This window comes from Salvelinus namaycush, chromosome 10, assembly GCF_016432855.1.
Source record: "Salvelinus namaycush isolate Seneca chromosome 10, SaNama_1.0, whole genome shotgun sequence".
In the NCBI taxonomy this organism is placed as follows: Eukaryota; Metazoa; Chordata; class Actinopteri; order Salmoniformes; family Salmonidae; genus Salvelinus; species Salvelinus namaycush.
The window spans coordinates 24,911,092-24,932,294 of NC_052316.1; the positions used below are offsets into that span (position 1 = coordinate 24,911,092).

Below are 21,203 nucleotides of genomic sequence, written 5' to 3' on the forward strand. Positions count from 1 at the left end.
TGGAGGCAGCTAAAGCCGAGAGGAGGCGATATGAGGAGGCAGCACGGAAGCAAGGCTGGAAGCCCGTGAGTACAACCCAAAAATGTCTTGGGGGGGGCCTTAAAGGGAGTGTGGCGAAGTCAGGTAGGAGACCTGCGCCTACTCCCTGTACTTACCGTGGAGAGCGAGAGTACGGGCAGACACCGTGTTACGCAGTAGAGCGCATGGTGTCTCCTGTACGCGTTCATAGCCCGGTTCGGTACATTCCAGCTCCACGTATCGGCCGGGCTAGATTGAGCGTTGAGCCGGATGTCATGAAGCTTACATGGCACCAGCCTTACGCATGGTGTCCCCGGTTCGCCTACATAGCCCGGTGCGGGTTATTCCACCTCCCCGCACTGGTCGGGCGACGGGGAGCATACAACCAGGTAAGGTTGGGCAGGCTCAGTGCTCAAGGGAGCCAGTACGCCTGCACGGTCCGGTATTTCCGGCGCCACCTCCCCGCCCCAACCCAGTACCACCAGTGCCTCCTCCACGCACTAGCCCTATGGTGCGTGTCTCCAGCCCTTTACCACCAGTGCCTAAACCACGCACCAAGCCTCCTGTGTGTCCCCAGAGTCCTGTGCGTCCTGTTGCTGCTCCCCGCACTAGCCCTGAGATGCGTGTCCCCAGTCCGGTACCACCAGTTCCGGCACCACGCACTAGGCCTAATGTGCGCTCCCAGGGTCCAGTATGCCCTGTTCCTTCTCCCCGCACTAGCCTGAAGGTGCGTGTCCTTAGCCCGGTGCCTCCAGTTCCGGCACCACGCACCAGGCCTACAGTGCGCCTCATCCGGCCAGAGCCATCCGTCTGCCCAGTGCCATCTGAGCCATCCGTCTGCCCAGCGCCATCTGAGCCATCCGTCTCCCCAGCGCCATCTGAGCCATCCGTCTCCCCAGCGCCGTCTGAGCCATCCGTCTGTCCAGAGCCATTAGAGCCGCCCGTCTGTCCCGAGCCGTCAGAGCCATTCGTCAGTCAGGATCTGCCAGAGCCGCCAACCAGACAGGATCTGCCAGAGCCGCCAACCAGACAGGATCTGCCAGAGCCGCCAACCAGACAGGATCTGCCAGAGCCGCCAACCAGACAGGATCTGCCAGAGCCGCCAACCAGACAGGATCTGCCAGAGCCGCCAACCAGACAGGATCTGCCAGATCCGTCAGCCAGCCATGAGCAGCCAGATCCGTCAGCCAGCCATGAGCAGCCAGATCCGTCAGCCAGCCATGAGCAGCCAGATCCGTCAGCCAGCCATGAGCAGCCAGATCCGTCAGCCAGCCATGAGCAGCCAGATCCGTCAGCCAGCCATGAGCAGCCAGATCCGTCAGCCAGCCATGAGCAGCCAGATCCGTCAGCCAGCCATGAACAGCCAGATCCGTCAGCCAGCCATGAGCAGCCAGATCCGTCAGCCAGCCATGAGCCGTCCAGCCAGGATCCGCCAGAGCCGTCCAGCCAGGATCCGCCAGAGCCGTCATTCAGTCCGGAGCTGCCGTCCCTCAGTCCGGAGCTGCCCCTTATCCTGGTGCTGCCCCTTATCCCGGTGCTGCCCCTTATCCCGGTGCTGCCCCTTATCCCGGTGCTGCCCCTTAGTCCGGTGCTGCCCCTTAGTCCGGTGCTGCCCCTTAGTCCGGTGCTGCCCCTTAGTCCGGTGCTGCCCCTTAGTCCGGTGCTGCCACTTAGTCCGGTGCTGCCCCTTATTCCAGTGGGGTTAAGAAAGCGGGTAGTGACTATGGTGGGGTGGGGACCACGACCAGTGCCAGAGCCGCCACCGTGGACAGACGCCCACCCAGACCCTCCCCTAGACTTTATGCTGGTGCGCCCGGAGTTCGCACCTTAAGGGGGGGGTTATGTCACACCCTGGCCTTAGTTATCTTTGTTTTCATTATTATTTTAGTTAGGTCAGGGTGTGACATGGGGAAGTTTGTGTGTTTTTTGTATTGTCTAGGGTGTTGTATGGTTTAGGGGGTTTAGTAGAGGAGATGGTTTAGTGTTCAGTGTAGGTGTCTAGGAAAGTCTATGGTTGCCTGAATTGGGTCTCAATTAGAGACAGCTGGTTATTGTTGTCTCTGATTGGGAGCCATATTTAAGGCAACCATAGGCTTTAGCTTTTTGTGGGTAATTGTCTATGTCAGTATGTAATGGTCAGTGTCAGCACCATTTTGTTATTATAGCTTCACGGTCGTCAGTTTGTTATTTTGTTTGTTTAGTTGTATAGTGTTTGTTTCGTGTTTTTTTCCCTCTTCTGAATAAAAGAAGATGTACTTTCCACACGCTGCGCCTTGGTCCAATCTCTCACCCAAAGACGATCGTGACAACAACGCTAAATTATCAATCTATCAATATATATATTTTTACCAATAAAGCTACAGCAAATCAGGGTAAAGCACACAATGAGGCTGCTTATCAAACATTTATAACATCACCAAGGATGTCAACCTATCAGACTAAGATCTGTCAACCTATTTCAGGGGACAATGTCATTGTATCTCATTACAACAGACAGAGTATGCAATCTATAACAGGTTTAATTACTTAAGACAACATTGCTGGATAACAAGGTAAACTCAAGTCCAGACCCAAGCTGTTATTCATCATAATTATTATCAGCATAAGCACCATCACCATCAACTCCATCATCAAGTTCGCTGACGACATGACAGTAGTAGGCCTGATTACCAACAATGATGCGACGGCCTACAGAGAGGAGGTAGGCACTCTGACGGTGTGGTACCAGGTAAACAACCTCTCCCCCAATGTCAGCAAAACAAAGGAGCTGATTGTGGACTCCAGGAGGAACCCGGCTGGGCACACCCCTATCCTCATCAACAGGGCGGTCAACCGCGTAAATTTTCTCGCCGTACACATCTCAGAGGAGCTGAAATGGTCAAACCACACAGACACTGTGGTGAAGGCACAAAAGTGACTCTTCAACTTCAGGAGGTTGAAGAAATTCGGCCTGTCCCAGAGGGCCCACACAGTGTTCTACAGGAGCACCATCGAGAGCATACTGTCAGGCTGCATCACAGCCTGGTATGGCAACTCCACCGCCGCTGACTGCAAGGCTCTACCGAGGGTTGTACGCTCAGCCGAACGCACCATTGGGTGCACACTGCCTGCCCTCCAGGACACCTACAACACCAAGTGTCACAGGAAGGCCAAGAAGATCATCAAGGACCTCAGCCACCCGAGCCAGGGCCTGTTCTCCCCGCTTTCATCACTCCCCACTTCCCAAACAGACATTCACCCTGCCCCAACCCCCAATGGACATTTATCATTGTTACAGTTGTAAATATGTATACATTATTATTATTATATTATTGTTACATTTTTGGCCTGCACTGTTGGAGCTCGGAGCTTAAGAATGTCACTGTACCCTGCAATTACATCTGTGACCCTGTGCATTTGATTAATAAACTAATCATCATGATGTGAATAATGTACACACAGCATGTTGTGTCAAGGAGCTTGTGCTATGACAAGAGTAGACAGAATTCCATTTCAAGATTTGGGAACAGAGACTGTCAATAAAGACCATGCTCATCCCTCTAAACAAGCAGACCATACTGTAATTCTACACCCACTGATCTGACTATTATCACTTTAGTTGATTTTACATGAAACAGCTGTCCACCGCATCACACCTTCACTGGAAGAAGCACAGAGGGTGCTGTGGATATAACAAATTAACTAACTTAGGTTCGCATATCTTTGGGGTTGAATTGATCAGAAACCTACGATACCTCTTATTTCAGATGTAATTTCAACATGGCTGTTGTTGGTCGAATCTCTTCCAATCAATGAGTAGGCTCAACCTCAACCAAATGTATTTATATCTGTATAGCCTACTACAACCTATAATACCAAGATGCCGTTTGGATAAACCCCCTTCAATCAGCACTGGTTGTTGCACTGTAGCTGAGGCTGCAAATATGCATCCATCAATTCGCAGTGTCACGGTCGCTGACAGCAATGAATGAGACCCTTTTCTTACCTGGTAATCGGGAAAAATAATAGCTGCTATCCCCATAGTTCAAAGGCTGAGAATTTCTGTAATAATCGGCACTCTGATAGTAAGCATCTCTATTGTTGACATGTAACGCCATCATTGCATACTGGCCAACTTCGAACCAGCTGAGAATCCAGCAGCCTACCTTGCTTTCACCAGAGAAGAGGGGTGGGTTTTCAGTGTCACGAGCAGAGAGGTGTGGGGGATATACACTATGCAAAAAAATAAATGGCTACATTTTAGTAGACTAAAGCCTATCATAATCAAACCCCCAGACAATAGTAACAACATATGTAAAACTTTTAGGAAAAGGTGGGTCTTTGAAAAACATGTTTGTGAGTGTATTCTTCTCTTGTTGGTACAGTCCATTTACTGCATTCAAGCTATGCGACTCTCGGAAATCCACGGTCAAGCTATCCGTGTCCGAATTAGTATGCGCCACTACACTACATTTACCGATCTGATATCACACGGAACTCATTGGATCTGGAGGATATATTTGAATTACGTTTTGGTGTCATTGGCATGCCATACTGACAATGCTTTATACTCAGTATAACGGTAGTATGGGCCTTGGTCTTCAATAATCCACAAAGATTGTGAACTCGACTAGTCTAGCCTATTTGATGTGTCCATTTCGCCATTCATGGAGTAGCAGGCGCACAGATTCAGTCGCGGCTAGCTTGGTCATTCAATTCCGAGAGTCGGGTAGCTTGACCGCATGGTTTATTGCAATGGCTCATCGTCATAATATCTATACAGTTGAACACTTACAAGTGGCAAAATGCTATCAAAACCAAATGTTCATGCAATAAAACATATATTTTTAAATAACTAACATAGATAATTTTATTAGCTATTTTCTATATTATGGTTTGAGGTTGTAGCCTACTCTCGTCAAACTCATCAAAACTCGCGGGACAGCTACTCCTGTAAACCAATTTGCTACCAAAATCCCCCAGTGCATGATCGTTGCAGCTGGTAACAAATGTAAATGTTTTACTGACTGGCCGTTATATAATTGAAGCTAATACATTTGAGCAAAACATGATTGGTAGGCTCCATGTGTGTGTATCTTATTTTTGATAATGCAATTTCATTGCAACCGATAGCTATGGTAAAATTGTAGACTGTTTAAAAATAAAACACAAAATTCATCATGGTTGCTATAGCGAAATCTGCTGTCAAATCGTAGGTAGCCTAAAGCCTGGCGCTGCATGATCGAATGAACACAGCTTGCGCCGCGGAACACCCACTGGAACACCCGCTGGAACCAAGCATGAGAAGGTGTTGGAAGCTAGCTAGCGCGAGCTGTTAGCCAACGAGGTCATATCGTAGACATGTCTTGGTAAGCGTTCTCGCATTTAACTAATAATAGCTACATTCTTAGTAAAATAGCTAGATATATTTAGATTTAAATGAAAAATGGCTGACCATAACCAGACCGACAGGAGCCTAGCTAATGTTAGCTAACGTTATGTTGTTGGTTAGTTAATATCAAAACAGATTATGATTTGGAACGTCAGCAAATGTCTCTTGTGAATGCCAACTAACGTTAGCTAGAAGCTAGCTATAACGTTACCTAACGAGTGTTTCTTATGTCAATTCTTTACATTTTTATATTAGTTATATCTATGACTAAAAATAATAGACGTTTTACAATCGGAGACAATGTGGACACTGGACTTAAAATTTAACTAACGTTATTTCTATATGATCTAGCTAGTTATATGGTTAATAGTCATACTGTAATTACAGTCGTGATTATAACTACTATACCAATCACAGTATCTAGCTAGCTAACAAAAATGAAATGATGGAAGCTAACTAACTATAGATTGCTGCACAGCTTTAAGTAACGGTATGCTATAAATTGATTTGTTACAGAATAATAACAGTCTCATCATGGACCTAACACCAGGGTAGACGTTAGTGAAATTTGCTACATGAATGATTGAAGCGTTATTTATCTCCCCTTTGGCTACACACACCCACCCACTCCTTGCTGCATGGTTTTCTTGCTCGAGCTAGTTACATTTGTTGAGAGGTTGTATCACAGAGTTTGGTTTACTGTTGAGCTTTTTGTGATAACGAGTCTCATGCTTCCTCTCTCTCTGTCTTCAGAGAATGGCACTGTGCTGAGAGGTACCTACCAATCAGCAGAAAACAACACTGGAGATCAGATGATCTGAAACATGAAGGGTGAGGGTTTTAACACAAGTTAAGACCAGCTCTTTTAAGGTAGGAAGCAACATTGATTTGTCAATTTGTCAATCAAATATTCATATTTATTCCCCCTTTGTTAATGAGTCCACATTAGGTAGATAAAGTGTGGTACTGAGTTTCTATATGTTCCGTCTATTTTCTCAGCCATACATGTTTCTGTATTCAAATAAACTAGGTTTAGTGTTTCCTTTCTCCACATCCTGTTTGAAGAAGCTTCCTCATTTGCCTTACATCCTGATGACAAGACTGGATGCCTTTCATATTGAACAGACCATGACTGTTTTCCTAGTTGTTATTGTTAGCTGCATGTTTACTGACATTAATGATGTTAGACAGTGATAGCAGAAAAAGTTAAGTGCCTTGTATAGCATAGGGCTACATGTTGTTGCACTCTCAGGGAAAGGGGAAACTCTGGTATTTGGTCACAAATGTCGTTGGCTCTCGCTGTATGTGGAGGAGAAATAACTTGACTCCCGGAGACAGAAGCACTTCTGTCTGTCATGTGACTGACTGAGTAGGCTAGATCATCATGGACATAGAAATAGAAATAAACATGATTTATCATCACAGTTATGATAACATAGGCTAGTTTGTCATTAGGTGTAGTGTTTTGATGGGTCAGTTTCCACTGGTGAATCGTGGCTAGTTCTTATTCTGTCCAGTAGGGGTGAGAGGGCAGGAGGGTCTTAGGGTGGCAGGTAGACTAGTGGTTAGAGTGTTGGGCCAGTAAGCTAAAGGTCTCAAGTTCAAATCCCTGAGCTGACAAGGTGTCTTGGGGAGAGTGGGATATGCAAAAATAAATAAATAATTACTATTCACATGTCTATTAATACACACTTGTACATGTGTGAAATAGGACAAATTTAAGCGCCCACCAAATTATTATTAATTATTATTAACTCTACAGTCACACGACAGCAAGAGGTGGGACTGGATATAGTCTACTGTATGATGTTTGTTTTCATATAATTCTAATGCACTGTTACTCTTTTCCACTTCAGGAGATAAGGAACTATTTTCTATTAACTTTGTGTGTGAGGACTACAGAAATGCCTCCTAGGCCTTCTTCTGGTGAATTATGGGGCATCCATTTGATGCCCCCCCGGATCTTTGTGGACTGCTTGTTGCCAAACGGGATGATCCTGACCCTCGAGTGCCTCCGTGAGGCTACGCTCATCACCATCAAACATGAAGTGTTCAAGGAGGCCAGGAAGTACCCCCTGCATCACCTACTACAGGAGGAGACCTCTTACATATTTGTCAGTGTTACGCAGGAGGCAGAGCGAGAGGAGTTCTACGATGAAACTAGGAGACTATGTGATCTCAGGCTCTTTCAGCCTTTTCTGAAGGTCATCGAACCGGTTGGTAACCGAGAGGAGAAAATTCTGAACAGAGAAATTGGTAAGACTTAATTACTATCCTCCTCTTTGTAGAGTAACAACATGCTTACATTTTTCTTCCAAAACATACAGTATCAGTAAGTGAGTTTCTTTTGTTTTAGGATTCGCAATTGGTATGCCTGTTTGCGAGTTTGACTTAGTAAAGGACCCTGAGGTGCAGGACTTCAGGAGGAATATTCTTAACGTCTGTAAGGATTCAGTAGAACTCCGAGACGCCAATGGACCCCATAGTCGGGCTTTATATGTCTACCCTCCCAATGTTGAATCGACACAAGAACTTCCAAAGCACATCCATGGCAAACTGGACAAAGGTAGGCATTGTTGTATTAATTAAAATCAAGCAATGTAATGTCAAGATGCTGCAAGATGCCTAAGGCACATTTAGTGGGTGTCAAACAACAACCTTTTCTACTTTGTCAACACATAGGCTGACACTTTAATAAGCAACAAACAAAATGATCCTAATTCCTTTTCATGATAATCTATTTCAAGTTTGTTCTCAGCCTGTGTGGAGTAATGTTCTGATTATTCTCTTTTCTGTGGCTTATTTTATAGGTCAAATCATTGTAGTGATCTGGGTGATTGTCTCACCCAACAATGACAAGCAGAAATACACCCTGAAGATCAACCATGATTGTGTGCCAGAACAGGTGATAGCTGAGGCCATCAGGAAGAAGACCAGGAGCATGCTGTTGTCCCCTGAACAACTCAAGATGTGTGTGCAGGAGTACCAGGGCAAGTACATCCTCAAGGTGTGCGGCTGTGACGAGTACCTCCTGGAGAAATGCCCCCTGAGTCAATATAAGGTTTGTTGGGCCCTAGTGTGCATGTAACCAATGCATACACATTGAAGCCTAACATTAGTTCTGACTCAGGTCTATATTGCTTAATCATGTATCTTAATCCTATTCCTTTTCCCTTTCAGTATGTGAGGAGTTGCATCATGCTTGGCAGGATGCCCAACCTCATGCTGATGGCGAAGGATAGCCTTTATTCTCAGTTACCCATGGACAACTTCACCATGCCCTCGTACGCCCGGCGCATCTCCACCGCCACCCCGTACATGAACGGAGAGTCCTCCACCAAGTCTCTGTGGACCATCAACGGAACCCTGCGGATACGAGTGCTCTGTGCCACATACGTCAATGTGAACATTCGGGATATAGATAAGGTACTTCAATGGTTATTGTTTTAGATAAACTTTTTCACATTGATTTTCTGTTTCTATGCTTGGCTAGCCCTCAACTCCTCTTATAGCCACTTTTCAGTAATTAATTTTCTGTAAGACTCCTTGGCGTGAATGTCTGTCATGCTGCTACTGCTGGTGGTTTTCAGGGGTTTTTGGTGTCTTCTTCCTGTTGTCCATGTAGATTTATGTGCGAACCGGCATCTACCATGGAGGGGAGCAGATGTGTGACAATGTGAACACGCAGCGTGTGCCATGCTCTAATCCCAGGTATTACAGACACACAACACACATGGTGTCACAGACAGTATCTCGCTCATCAAAAGACATCATATTGTTACTATTTATCCCATGGTAATGGGGGAGGAGGGTGTGTATTGATCTGTGATATTAACACTTGTAATGGGTTCAGGGTGATTCACTGTGGCTGTGCTTGTCTCCCAGGTGGAACGAGTGGCTGACCTACGACATGTACATTCCCGACATCCCCCGGGCGGCCCGCCTCTGTCTCTCCATCTGCTCTGTGAAAGGCAGGAAAGGGGCGAAGGAGGTAAGCACTCAATTTAATCGGACACCCCAGACCTTTAATGATATAAATTATACACACTGGCTAGAACAGTGTTCAAAGGTCTTACCTGAATTGCCTGAGGTGTCCTCTGTGGATGTTGAATTACTTATCGACTTGTGGCATGGAGAGATCGTGGCTGTGTAACGTAGGTATGAAGACTGTAACCGACACCTGGGCTGAGTGATGTCACCTAAAGGTCGGGGAGATGGGTTTTCGTGCCCATGATGAATTAGAGATAAATGCCTCTAAAGGCCGTCCTTTGTGAGCAACCTACTGTACAGCTTGAAGCCAATTAACTGAACTAAAACAAAGTCTGTTTCCTTGCCTACTAATCTTTTAAATTCAATTCAGTATGACTTTTAATCCCCAAGGGGCAATTAGGATGTTTGTGTTAGTTACACAAGTACCCCATATAAAATTCCCTCAAGCCTGTATTCAAATCAAAATCAAATCAAGTTTATTTTATATAGCCCTTCGTACATCAGCTAATATCTCGAAGTGCTGTACAGAAACCCAGCCTAAAACCCCAAACAGCAAGCAATGCAGGTGTAGAAGCACGGTGGCGAGGAAAAACTCCCTAGAAAGGCCAAAACCTAGGAAGAAACCTAGAGAGGAACCAGGCTATGAGGGGTGGCCAGTCCTCTTCTGGCTGTGCCGGGTGGAGATTATAACAGAACATGGCCAAGATGTTCAAAATGTTCATAAGTGACAAGCATGGTCAAATAATAATCAGGAATAAATGTCAGTTGGCTTTTCATAGCCGATCATTTAGAGTTGAAAACAGCAGGTCTGGGACAGGTAGGGGTTCCATAACCGCAGGCAGAACAGTTGAAACTGGAACAGCAGCAAGGCCAGGTACCCTGGGGACAGCAAGGAGTCATCATACCCGGTAGTCCTGACGTATGGTCCTAGGGCTCAGGTTCTCCGAGAGAGAGAAAGAAAGAGAGAAGGAGAGAATTAGAGAGAGCATACTTAAATTCACACAGGACACTGGATAAGACAGGAGAAGTACTCCAGATATAACCAACTGACCCTAGCCCCCCGACACATAAACTACTGCAGCATAAATACTGGAGGCTGAAACCGGAGGGGTCAGGAGACACTGTGGCCCCATCCGATGATACCCCCGGACAGGGCCAAACAGGAAGGATATAACCCCACCCACTTTGCCAAAGCACAGCCCCCGCACCACTAGAGGGATATCTTCAACCACCAACTTACAATCCTGAGACAAGGCCGAGTATAGCCCACAAAGATCTCCACCACAGCACAAACCAAGGGGGGGCGCCAACCCAGACAGGAAGATCACGTCAGTAACTCAACCCACTCAAGTGACGCACCCCTCCTAGGGACGGCATGAAAGAGCACCAGTAAGCCAGTGACCCAGCCCCTGTAATAGGGTTAGAGGCAGAGAATCCCAGTGGAGAGAGGGGAACCGGCCAGGCAGAGACAGCAAGGGCGGTTCGTTGCTCCAGAGCCTTTCCGTTCACCTTCACACTCCTGGGCCAGACTACACTCAATCATATGACCTACTGAAGAGATAAGTCTTCAGTAAAGACTTAAAGGTTGAGACCGAGTCTGCGTCTCTCACATGGGTAGGCAGACCGTTCCATAAAAATGGAGATCTATAGGAGAAAGCCCTGCCTCCAGCTGTTTGCTTAGAAATTCTAGGGACAATTAGGAGGCCTGCGTCTTGTGACCGTAGCGTACGTGTAGGTATGTACGGCAGGACCAACTCGGAAAGATAGGTAGGAGCAAGCCCATGTAATAGGTTAACAGTAAAACCTTGAAATCAGCCCTTGCCTTAACAGGAAGCCAGTGTAGGGAAGCTAGCACTGGAGTAATATGATCAAATTTATTGGTTCTAGTCAGGATTCTAGCAGCCGTATTTAGCACTAACTGAAGTTTATTTAGTGCTTTATCCGGGTAGCCGGAAAGTAGAGCATTGCAGTAGTCTAACCTAGAAGTAACAAATGCATGGATACATTTTTCTGCATCATTTTTGGACAGAAAATTTCTGGTTTTTGCAATGTTACGTAGATGGAAAAAAGCTGTCCTTGAAACAGTCTTGATATCTTCGTCAAAAGAGAGATCAGGGTCAAGAGTAACACCGAGGTCCTTCACAGTTTTATTTGAGACGACTTTACAACCATCAAGATTAATTGTCAGATTTAACAGAAGATCTCTTTGTTTCTTGGGACCTAGAACAAGCATCTCTGTTTTGTCCGAGTTTAAAAGTAGAAAGTTTTCAGCCATCCACTTCCTTATGTCTGAAACACAGGCTTCTAGCGAGGGCAATTTTGGGGCTTCACCATGTTTCATTGAAATGTACAGCTGTGTGTCATCCGCATAGCAGGGAAAGTTAACTTTATGTTTTCGAATAACATCCCCAAGAGGTACAATATATAGTGAAAACAATAGTGGTCCTAAAACGGAACCTTGAGGAACACCGAAATGTACAGTTGATTTGTCAGAGGACAAACCATTCACAGAGACAAACTGATATCTTTCCGACAGATAAGATCTAAACCAGGCCAGAACTTGTCCGTGTAGACCAATTTGGGTTTCCAGTCTCTCCAAAAGAATGTGGTGATCGATGGTGTCAAAGGCAGCACTAAGGTCTAGTAGCACGAGGACAGATGCAGATCCTCGGTCTGACGCCATTAAAAGGTCATTTACCACCTTCACAAGTGCAGTCTCAGTGCTATGATGGGGTCTAAAACCAGACTGAAGCATTTCGTATACATTGTTTGTCTTCAGGAAGGCAGTGAGTTGCTGTGCAACAGCTTTTTCTAACATTTTTGAGAGGAATGGAAGATTCGATATAGGCCGATAGTTTTTCATATTTTCCGGGTCAAGGTTTGGCTTTTTCAAGAGAGGCTTTATTACTGCCACTTTTAGTGAGTTTGGTACACATCCGGTGGATAGAGAGCCGTTTATTATGTTCAACATAGGAGGGCCAAGCACATGAAGCAGCTCTTTCAGTAGTTTAGTTGGAATAGGATCCAGTATGCAGCTTGAAGGTTTAGAGGCCATGATTATTTTCATCATTGTGTCAAGAGATATAGTACTAAAACACTTAAGTGTCTCTCCCGATCCCAGGCCCTGGCAGAGCTGTGCAGATCCAGGACAGCTAAGCCCTGGAGGAATACGCAGATTTAAAGAGGAGTCCGTAATTTGCTTTCTAATGATCATGATCTTTTCCTCAAAAGAAGTTCATGAATTTATTACTTGCTGAAGTGAAAGCCATCCTCTCTTGGGGAATGCTGCTTTTTAGTTAGCTTTGCAACAGTATCAAAAATAAATTTTGGATTGTTCTTATTTTCCTCAATTAAGTTGGAAAAGTAGGATGATCGAGCAGCAGTGAGGGCTCTTCGATACTGCACGGTACTGTCTTTCCAAGCTAGTCGGAAGACTTCCAGTTTGGTGTGGCGCCATTTCCGTTCCAATTTTCTGGAAGCTTGCTTCAGAGCTCGGGTATTTTCTGTATACCAGGGAGCTAGTTTCTTATGACAAATGTTTTTCGTTTTTAGGGGTGCAACTGCATCTAGGGTATTGCGCAAGGTTAAATTGAGTTCCTCAGTTAGGTGGTTAACTGATTTTTGTCCTCTGACGTCCTTGGGTAGGCAGAAGGAGTCTGGAAGGGCATCAAGGAATTTTTGTGTTGTCTGAGAATTTATAGCACGACTTTTGATGCTCCTTGGTTGGGGTCTGAGCAGATTATTTGTTGCGATTGCAAACGTAATAAAATGGTGGTCCGATAGTCCAGGATTATGAGGAAAAACATTAAGATCTACAACATTTATTCCATGGGACAAAACTAGGTCCAGAGTATGACTGTGGCAGTGAGTAGGTCCAGAGACATGTTGGACAAAACCCACTGAATCGATGATGGCTCCGAAAGCCTTTTGGAGTGGGTCTGTGGACTTCTCCATATGAATATTAAAATCACCAAAAATTTGAATATGATCTGCTATGACTACAAGGTCCGATAGGAATTCAGGGAACTCAGAGAGGAACGCTGTATATGGCCCAGGAGGCCTGTAAACAGTAGCTATAAAAAGTGATTGAGTAGGCTGCATAGATTTCATGACTAGAAGCTCAAAAGACAAACGTCATTTTTTTTTTTTTTTAATTGAATTTTGCTATCGTAAATGTTAGCAACACCTCCGCCTTTGCGGGATGCACGGGGGATATGGTCACTAGTGTAACCAGGAGGTGAGGCCTCATTTAACACAGTAAATTCATCAGGCTTAAGCCATGTTTCAGTCAGGCCAATCACATCAAGATTATGATCAGTGATTAGTTCATTGACTATAACTGCCTTTGAAGTGAGGGATCTAACATTAAGTAACCCTATTTTGAGATGTGAGGTATCACGATCTCTTTCAATAATGGCAGGAATGGAGGAGGTCTTTATCCTAATGAGATTGCTAAGGCGAACACCGCCATGTTTAGTTTTGCCCAACCTAGGTCGAGGCACAGACACAGTCTCAATGGGGATGGCTGAGCTGACTACACTGACTATCCTAGTGGCAGACTCCACTAAGCTGGCAGGTTGGCTAACAGCCTGCTGCCTGGCCTGCACCCTATTTCATTGTGGAGCTAGAGGAGTTAGAGCCCTGTCTATGTATTCACTGTTGTCTGTGGAAGGATGGCCATTCACAATTTGTGTAAATAACCAATGCCACCCTTTGGCTGTGATCCTCTACTCAGGAGCACTGTCCACTGGCGTGGGGGAACGTCAACCTGTTTGACTACACTCACACCCTGGTCTCTGGTAAAATGGCTCTGAACCTGTGGCCTGTACCCCACGGCCTGGAGGACCTACTCAACCCCATCGGAGTCACAGGCTCCAACCCCAACAAGGTAAACATGTTAGTTAGCATGTTAACATGACCAGTCTGTGTTTCTGTGGTCCTTATCATCAGGGTTTACAGTATAATGCCTCTCCTCCACACACACAGGAAACTCCTTGTCTAGAGCTGGAGTTTGACTACTTCAGCAGTCCTGTCAAGTTCCCAGACATGACCACCGTGGAGGGACATGCTAACTGGACCATATCCAGGGAGCTAGGTTTCAACTACTGCCAGTCAGGCCAGGTAATGGCATACATGGATATATATACAGTTGTAACTCAAATCATTACAAACCATTTATTAAGACGGTCTAAGGTTTCCTTGCTAAATAATGACTCCATATATGGTTGTTGGTGTGACGTCTGATCCCCTGCAGAGTAACAGAGTGGCGCGAGACCATGCCTTAACGGACAGTGATAACGAGCAGCTGAGACAGGTGTGCAACCGAGACCCCCTGTCTGAGATCACAGAGCAGGAGAAGGACTTCCTCTGGAGGCACAGGTACAGTCATAACTAGCTCTGTCACCATCATACTTAAACTTCTAGAGGCCTTGACTAACATGTCTACTGTCTCTCTTACTCATCAGGCACTACTGTGTAAATATACCTGAAATCCTGCCCAAGATCCTGCTGGCTGTGAAGTGGAACTCCAGAGATGAAGTAGCACAGGTGACATATTTTTTTTTTAATTACTGAGACATTTTTTTCAAGAGAGCATTTTCTGAAACTCTTGTGGGAATTGTATCATTTTCTGCTGCAGCACTGCTGCAGTGGTGACGTGACTGTTGTTTTTCTTGCTCTTAGATGTATTGCCTTCTGAAGGATTGGCCAGCAATAAAACCAGAGCAAGCCATGGAGCTGCTGGATTGTAACTATCCAGACCCAATGATCCGTGACTTTGCTGTTCGGTGCCTTGAGAAGTACTTGACCGACGATAAACTCTCTCAGTACCTCATTCAGTTGGTCCAGGTAGGATTTATTTGGCTTTGGTGTCCAGAAAGTGACTTCCTCTCACATTTCTTTGATTGTTTGGACTGTTGTCAAATATAAAATGTCATAATTTACTGGCTCATCTCCATACACTCTTGTCAGGTTCTGAAATATGAGCAGTACCTTGATAACCCACTGGTACGATTTCTACTGAAAAAGGCCTTGACTAACCAAAGGATAGGACACTTCTTTTTCTGGCACTTAAAGTGAGTGATTTCGAGTTACTTTACAGAGTAAATTACATTATTTTCACAGAGTTGACTGACTGCAAATGCCTTTTAACTCATCCTCTTTCGCTGTCCACTATGTGCGCTAGGTCCGAGATGCACAATAAGACGGTGAGTCAGCGGTTCGGCCTGCTGCTGGAGTCCTACTGCCGGGCGTGTGGCATGTACCTGAAGCACCTGAGCAGACAAGTGGAGGCCATGGAGAAACTCATCAACCTCACTGACATTCTCAAACAGGAGAAGAAGGACGAGACTCAGAAAGTAACCCAGCATTCCCTCTCTCTCCAATACACCCATGCTTATTGTCCAACATGATGATCTGTTAGAGAATCTCTGCTGTTTCAGCTTACTGTTCCACGTTTCTGTTTGTCTTACGAAACTGACATCAGTGGCTTCGTTTACCTAATGTAGAGAGAACTAAGCTTCACATTTCTATTGGAGGCTTTATCTTCATTACAGCCTGCTCTGTGTGGTCCTGCAGGTGCAGATGAAGTTTCTGGTGGAGCAGATGAGGAGGCCAGACTACATGGACGCCCTGCAGAATTTCACCTCCCCCCTCAACCCTGCACACCAGCTGGGAAACATACGGTGGGCACGCCACATTGGAACTCCTATACCTTACTCACCCAATGCCTGAACATGGACACTATTGAAACTGTAGATGGGACACTCTGTTTGCAAAGGCCAGCAATCGCTCTTTAGTGTCCCTAGTGGTAATTTTACATTAATTTGACCTAAGAGAGAGGAGATAGAGAGAATGTAAGCATTCTATTTCCCCATCATAACGTTCTGCTCATGCATGAACATGTGAAATGTTATTGTAAACCGATTGTCAACTAATGTGCTCAGCCACTGGGCCCCTCAGTGCAGACCATTTGCATTCTAACACAGTTCATGCAATTGATCAATGAAACTAATGTAGCTTGCCCCTTGTGATGACTCCCATTGTTGGCATGTATTCCTCATGGTAAAATGCCCAGGCTTGAGGAGTGCAGAATCATGTCATCTGCCAAAAGACCACTGTGGCTCAACTGGGAAAACCCTGACATCATGTCCGAGCTCCTCTTTCAGAACAATGAGATCATATTCAAAAACGGAGACGGTGAGTCTGAGTCGAGTTTTATAATCAAACTGCGTTCTAAACAATAGCTTTACCTTGTAAAGTTCTACTTGATTAGTTTGGACAGATGGAATGTATTTAAATCCTGCCATGGACCACTGAATATGACATGTTTGTTTCAGACCTGCGACAGGACATGCTAACACTTCAGATCATCAGAATCATGGAGAACATTTGGCAGAACCAGGGTCTAGACCTCAGGATGTTGCCGTACGGCTGCATGTCTTTAGGTGACTGTGTGGGGCTGATCGAGGTGGTGCGGAGCTCTCACACCATCATGCAGATCCAGTGTAAAGGTGGCTTGAAGGGGGCGCTACAGTTCAACAGCTCAACACTACACCAGTGGCTCAAAGACAAGAACAAGGGAGAGATGTGAGTAAACTGTATATGTTGTGTGGGCACTTTCCTCCACTATTTCTTTGGTTTGAAAAATGTATACCATAGTGTCTCACGGCTCAGATTTGACGTAACTCTGTCTGTAGGTATGACCTTGCCGTTGACTTGTTTACGCGATCCTGTGCTGGGTATTGCGTGGCGACCTTCATCCTAGGCATCGGTGACAGACACAACAGTAACATAATGGTGAAGGATGATGGGCAGGTAGGACCTGAGTTATCAACAAGATATTGTCATGATACATATTTTTTGCAAATGCTATGTGTTATCTTATCTTTCATATGCTAATCTGGGATGTTTTGCAGCTTTTTCACATAGATTTTGGCCATTTTCTGGATCACAAGAAAAAGAAATTTGGCTACAAGCGAGAGCGAGTTCCGTTTGTCCTAACTCAAGACTTCTTGATTGTGATCAGCAAAGGGACCCAGGAGTGCACGAAGACCAGAGAGTTTGAGAGGTAGCCATCTTCGTTTTCCCTTGTGTGAAAGGACACATCTGTGGATGTCTGTCTAGTGTTGAATGTAAAGGCTGTGGAGTTGGCAGACAGCTGGTGTCTACACAGTAGACAGCTATTATATAACAATGTGTGCTCTGTCTCCCTGGGTGTTTGATAGGCTACTGTCTGCCAATTTTCCAGACCCTCTCCCATACTTCTGCTTTAACAAATGTACTGCTAAATCGATCATGTCCAGCCAAGACTATATATTTCAATGGCCAAATGTATGCTTTCAAAGGCTTATTTTGAGGCTATAGAGAATTGAGGGAACAATGGGAATGGTATATACTGATTCTTATGCATTTTCCCTTTCTCCTATTCGGTCTCAGATTTCAGGAGATGTGCTATAAGGCCTACTTGGCCATTCGTCAGCATGCCAACCTCTTCATCAACCTGTTCTCCATGATGCTGGGCTCCGGGATGCCCGAGCTGCAGTCCTTCGATGACATTGCCTACATCCGTAAAACCCTGGCCCTGGACAAGACTGAGCAGGAGGCCCTGGACTACTTCATGAAGCAAATGAACGACGCCCACCATGGCGGCTGGACCACCAAGATGGACTGGATTTTCCACACCATCCGCCAGCACGCGCTTAACTAAGTCCAGGCAGGACATCCACCAGCCCTGCCCGGCCAGACACACCAGCCAGCTGTGAGTGGAACATCCAAACCTCATGAACTAATGGGTGATGCTCGACTATCCTATCGAGCACTTAACAATCCAGAGTGATTTTCGTTTTTTTTTACTGTTTTGGTTTTCCCTGCAGAAACTTACCAACTAACTCGCCTTGTCTAAAATGGTAGTTTTTTTTGCCTGTAATATTTTTTTAACCTTTTGTGTGTGCTTTTCTCTTCGAATATAAATCTTCTCTCGTTCCTTTCCTTTTTGTAAAAGAGAAGAGTTTGCCGTCCCCTTTACAGGGTCACGTGTATAGATGTCTTCCTGTAGCATAAATGCCTTTTGAATATGCACGGAACATCCCAGAAAAAAACTTTATGAATTGAGTCATTTTTAGATGTGCAGCCTACTCCACCTGTTGTAAAAAAAAAAAAAAAAGATAATCCCCTGAAAGGTAGCACCTTGAAGTGTTACATTGTGGCCAATAGCTCTACTGGCTGGTCATTTCTGGCACTACAGTTTTTAAATCCATTGTCATACTCCTTTGGCATCATATTTAGCAGTAACAGCAGGTTATATATACAGTATATTTTTAGACACCTATACATGTATACCTCTACATGTTTATACACACACACACACACACACACACACACACACACACTGTGGGCCCAGCCTGTGATACTATGATAAAGTACAGCAGTACAGAAAGTAATGAATGCACTGTCAAGAAAACCTTGCAGTTTAAAAATGAAGCCTTAATGTAGTTGACGTACAATGAACAAGGGCTGGATTTCTCCCTCTTGTGTCTTGGAGGTAATGGTAAAATACCTCTGTTGCTCAGTGAGACGTCATCATAATGAATGTTGAGAAGTGCATTAAGCTAGACAGATATAGTCACCTCATGTAACTGATGCTTTCATCATGCATGTCAGTAGTGCAGTTGGATTGTGAACTATACGAATGTTAGTGCTATGTGTTGGCATGGGGAGAATCAGCAGTACAGTATGTGAACATAAGACTATTTGTACACGTTGGAAAGTGGATGAAGTCTGATCAGTAAGGCTGTCCCAAGGCAACTAGTCAGCGTTGTTTGTGTGGGCACCCCTCCCTCTCTCTGTGTGGAGTGGACCCCTCTGTTTATTCTTTATTATGATGCGCCCCTTGTTTACTATTGTGTTCTTAGAGTAAACCTTTTGATAATAGTTGGACCTAGGCAACTCTGAATAGGAGCTGTGGGAAAGGTTTCCATTCCATAATGGCTTATCAAAGTCCAAACCCCTTTCAAATGAAGGACATTCGTTTTGGGGTAAAAACCCTGTATTCTCAAGCGTAACTCTGTGATATATGCTGTTGAGAAATAAGGTGGCATTTAAAGAAGTGTCTCTTTATGGCAGATTTTCCCCAACCAGAACAGATTTCTCAGAAACTGATCAAGAAAATATACGCACTTTTGTTTTCCCTTCTCTAATATTTTTTGTTGATTCAATGAAAGCCAAAGTTAAGTCTCTAATGTTGTGTGAATCGCTCAATGGTTATCTGCATTACCATAGAAAGACTAACGCATGCATATATTTGCCTATATGTATCAGTTATGTTATGAGGAAAAGGGCATGTAGTGAACAAGTGTTGTGACCAGAGGTTATAGGATTTTGGTGTTTAGATTGTAAACTGTGCTTTAAACCACCAGAAAAAAATGAGGGACACTTGCGCCTGCTTAGTATTTCAGAATTCTAACTCTCAAATACAACAATTAATATTTCTAATACCCTAGAGGTAATATACTTGACATGGCTTCAGACTGCATTATAAATGCCTATGTTTGCAAATGTTGTCTCAAAAGTAGACCTTTCCTCCTAAAGATATAGCCTGGGAATGAGGTTCTCAAAAGTATACTATTGTGGTGGTATTCCAGACTTCATATGCATTCATGATATGGGAGTAGTCTTGTTTTGAAAACATGTTGTTCCCTTATGCAGTAAACCAATCAACTGGTATAGAGATGGACAGTTGCTGATGCAGGTGGATTTTGCACTTTTTTAACGCCTTTGGTCCTACAGTAGTTTGAGTGCAGGTCTTTTTTAAGCATAAGCAATAGTATCCCTTTCTATCTGAGATTTGTCAGATGCATTAGACGCTTATAGTAGTCACCAGCCTTTTGTTAGCTCTTCAAATGCCATTAATTGCATGGTTGTATTAACTTGTGTGTGTGCATTAGTATGGGTCTGTACAGGTTATAGATTTTCTTGGGCTGGACCCATTTAAAAGCCCATTCATAATGTCAATGTAATACAGTGAGTGTGGTAAATGCTTTGTAAACCTTTTCCACTTGCTGAACAGCACCAGGGAAGATATTGTGATGCTGTACTTGAAACATCATTTGTTAGAAAAGAGAACTTTTCATATTTCAGCTTCAAAAGTTTTACTTGAAATGTAATTGTTCTGAACCATGTTTGTATGTTGAAAACAAAGCTGTCATAGCCATTTGGTATATAGCACTGAGGGTTAGCACAGGCAAATCCATACCGATTGTGAATGTTAACATTTGGTCATCTTACAAGTCTCTCTACAGTTGGAGATTCTAAAATACGTGTTGACTTGGGCCATACGATGATGTAAAAGGAAATAACCAATTTAATGTGTAAATGATGTAAACAATTTGTTATTTAAGAAAAGGTTCAAGTGTCATCTTTTGTTTTACTGAAACATCTGGAGTAGTTAAATCTCTTCATTTAATACAGGTTTATAGACATATTGAATTGTATTTTTCATATTTTGTCATTACTATCAACAAAGCTACTATGATTGTATTATTACACAGCCATCCTGCATGAGTTTGTTAAAATAATATACTTTTATTTATTCTGCTAAGCAGCTATAAAGAAAGTTTGGCACTAGGAACAACTAATAATAATCCAACCTCTAACCCATGACATACTGTACCTGCATTATCAAATACAGTATTCTTTGTTTCTGTTTGCTTCTAAGTTAAATACTTACATTGTATCCAGACTGACTACAATTATTTGTGTTACGTGACAATGTACAAATAAACTTCTCAGTTACAGTAAGTACTTGCTTTTGTGGATAGTATGTTGC

The 21,203-nt window shown here is 44.3% G+C and overlaps 1 protein-coding gene across 1 annotated transcript; it reads left to right on the plus strand.

Annotated features, from left to right (window-relative positions):
- Positions 1 to 5,294: 5,294 nt before the first annotated feature.
- On the plus strand, positions 5,295 to 21,176 carry LOC120054876 (phosphatidylinositol 4,5-bisphosphate 3-kinase catalytic subunit alpha isoform). The gene is made up of 21 exons (XM_039002578.1): positions 5,295 to 5,366; positions 6,143 to 6,259; positions 7,246 to 7,645; positions 7,746 to 7,955; positions 8,200 to 8,450; positions 8,570 to 8,815; positions 9,015 to 9,100; positions 9,275 to 9,380; positions 14,115 to 14,267; positions 14,366 to 14,500; positions 14,634 to 14,758; positions 14,845 to 14,926; positions 15,062 to 15,226; positions 15,350 to 15,453; positions 15,564 to 15,735; positions 15,956 to 16,062; positions 16,455 to 16,576; positions 16,717 to 16,966; positions 17,077 to 17,194; positions 17,296 to 17,447; positions 17,816 to 21,176. Exons 3-21 carry the CDS (start codon positions 7,294 to 7,296, stop codon positions 18,084 to 18,086), a joined length of 3,207 nt encoding a protein of 1,068 aa, XP_038858506.1. The 5' UTR covers positions 5,295 to 5,366; positions 6,143 to 6,259; positions 7,246 to 7,293; the 3' UTR covers positions 18,087 to 21,176.
- The last annotated feature ends 27 nt before the right edge of the window (positions 21,177 to 21,203 follow it).

Coding starts and splice junctions, on each gene's coding strand:
- LOC120054876 (XM_039002578.1), top strand. CDS start 7,294: ATGCCTCCTAGGCCTTCTTCTGGTGAATTATGGGGCATCCATTTGATG. Junction 15,454..15,563: donor TTCTTTTTCTGGCACTTAAA/GTGAGTGATTTC, acceptor TATGTGCGCTAG/GTCCGAGATGCACAATAAGA. Junction 15,736..15,955: donor AGAAGGACGAGACTCAGAAA/GTAACCCAGCAT, acceptor GTGGTCCTGCAG/GTGCAGATGAAGTTTCTGGT.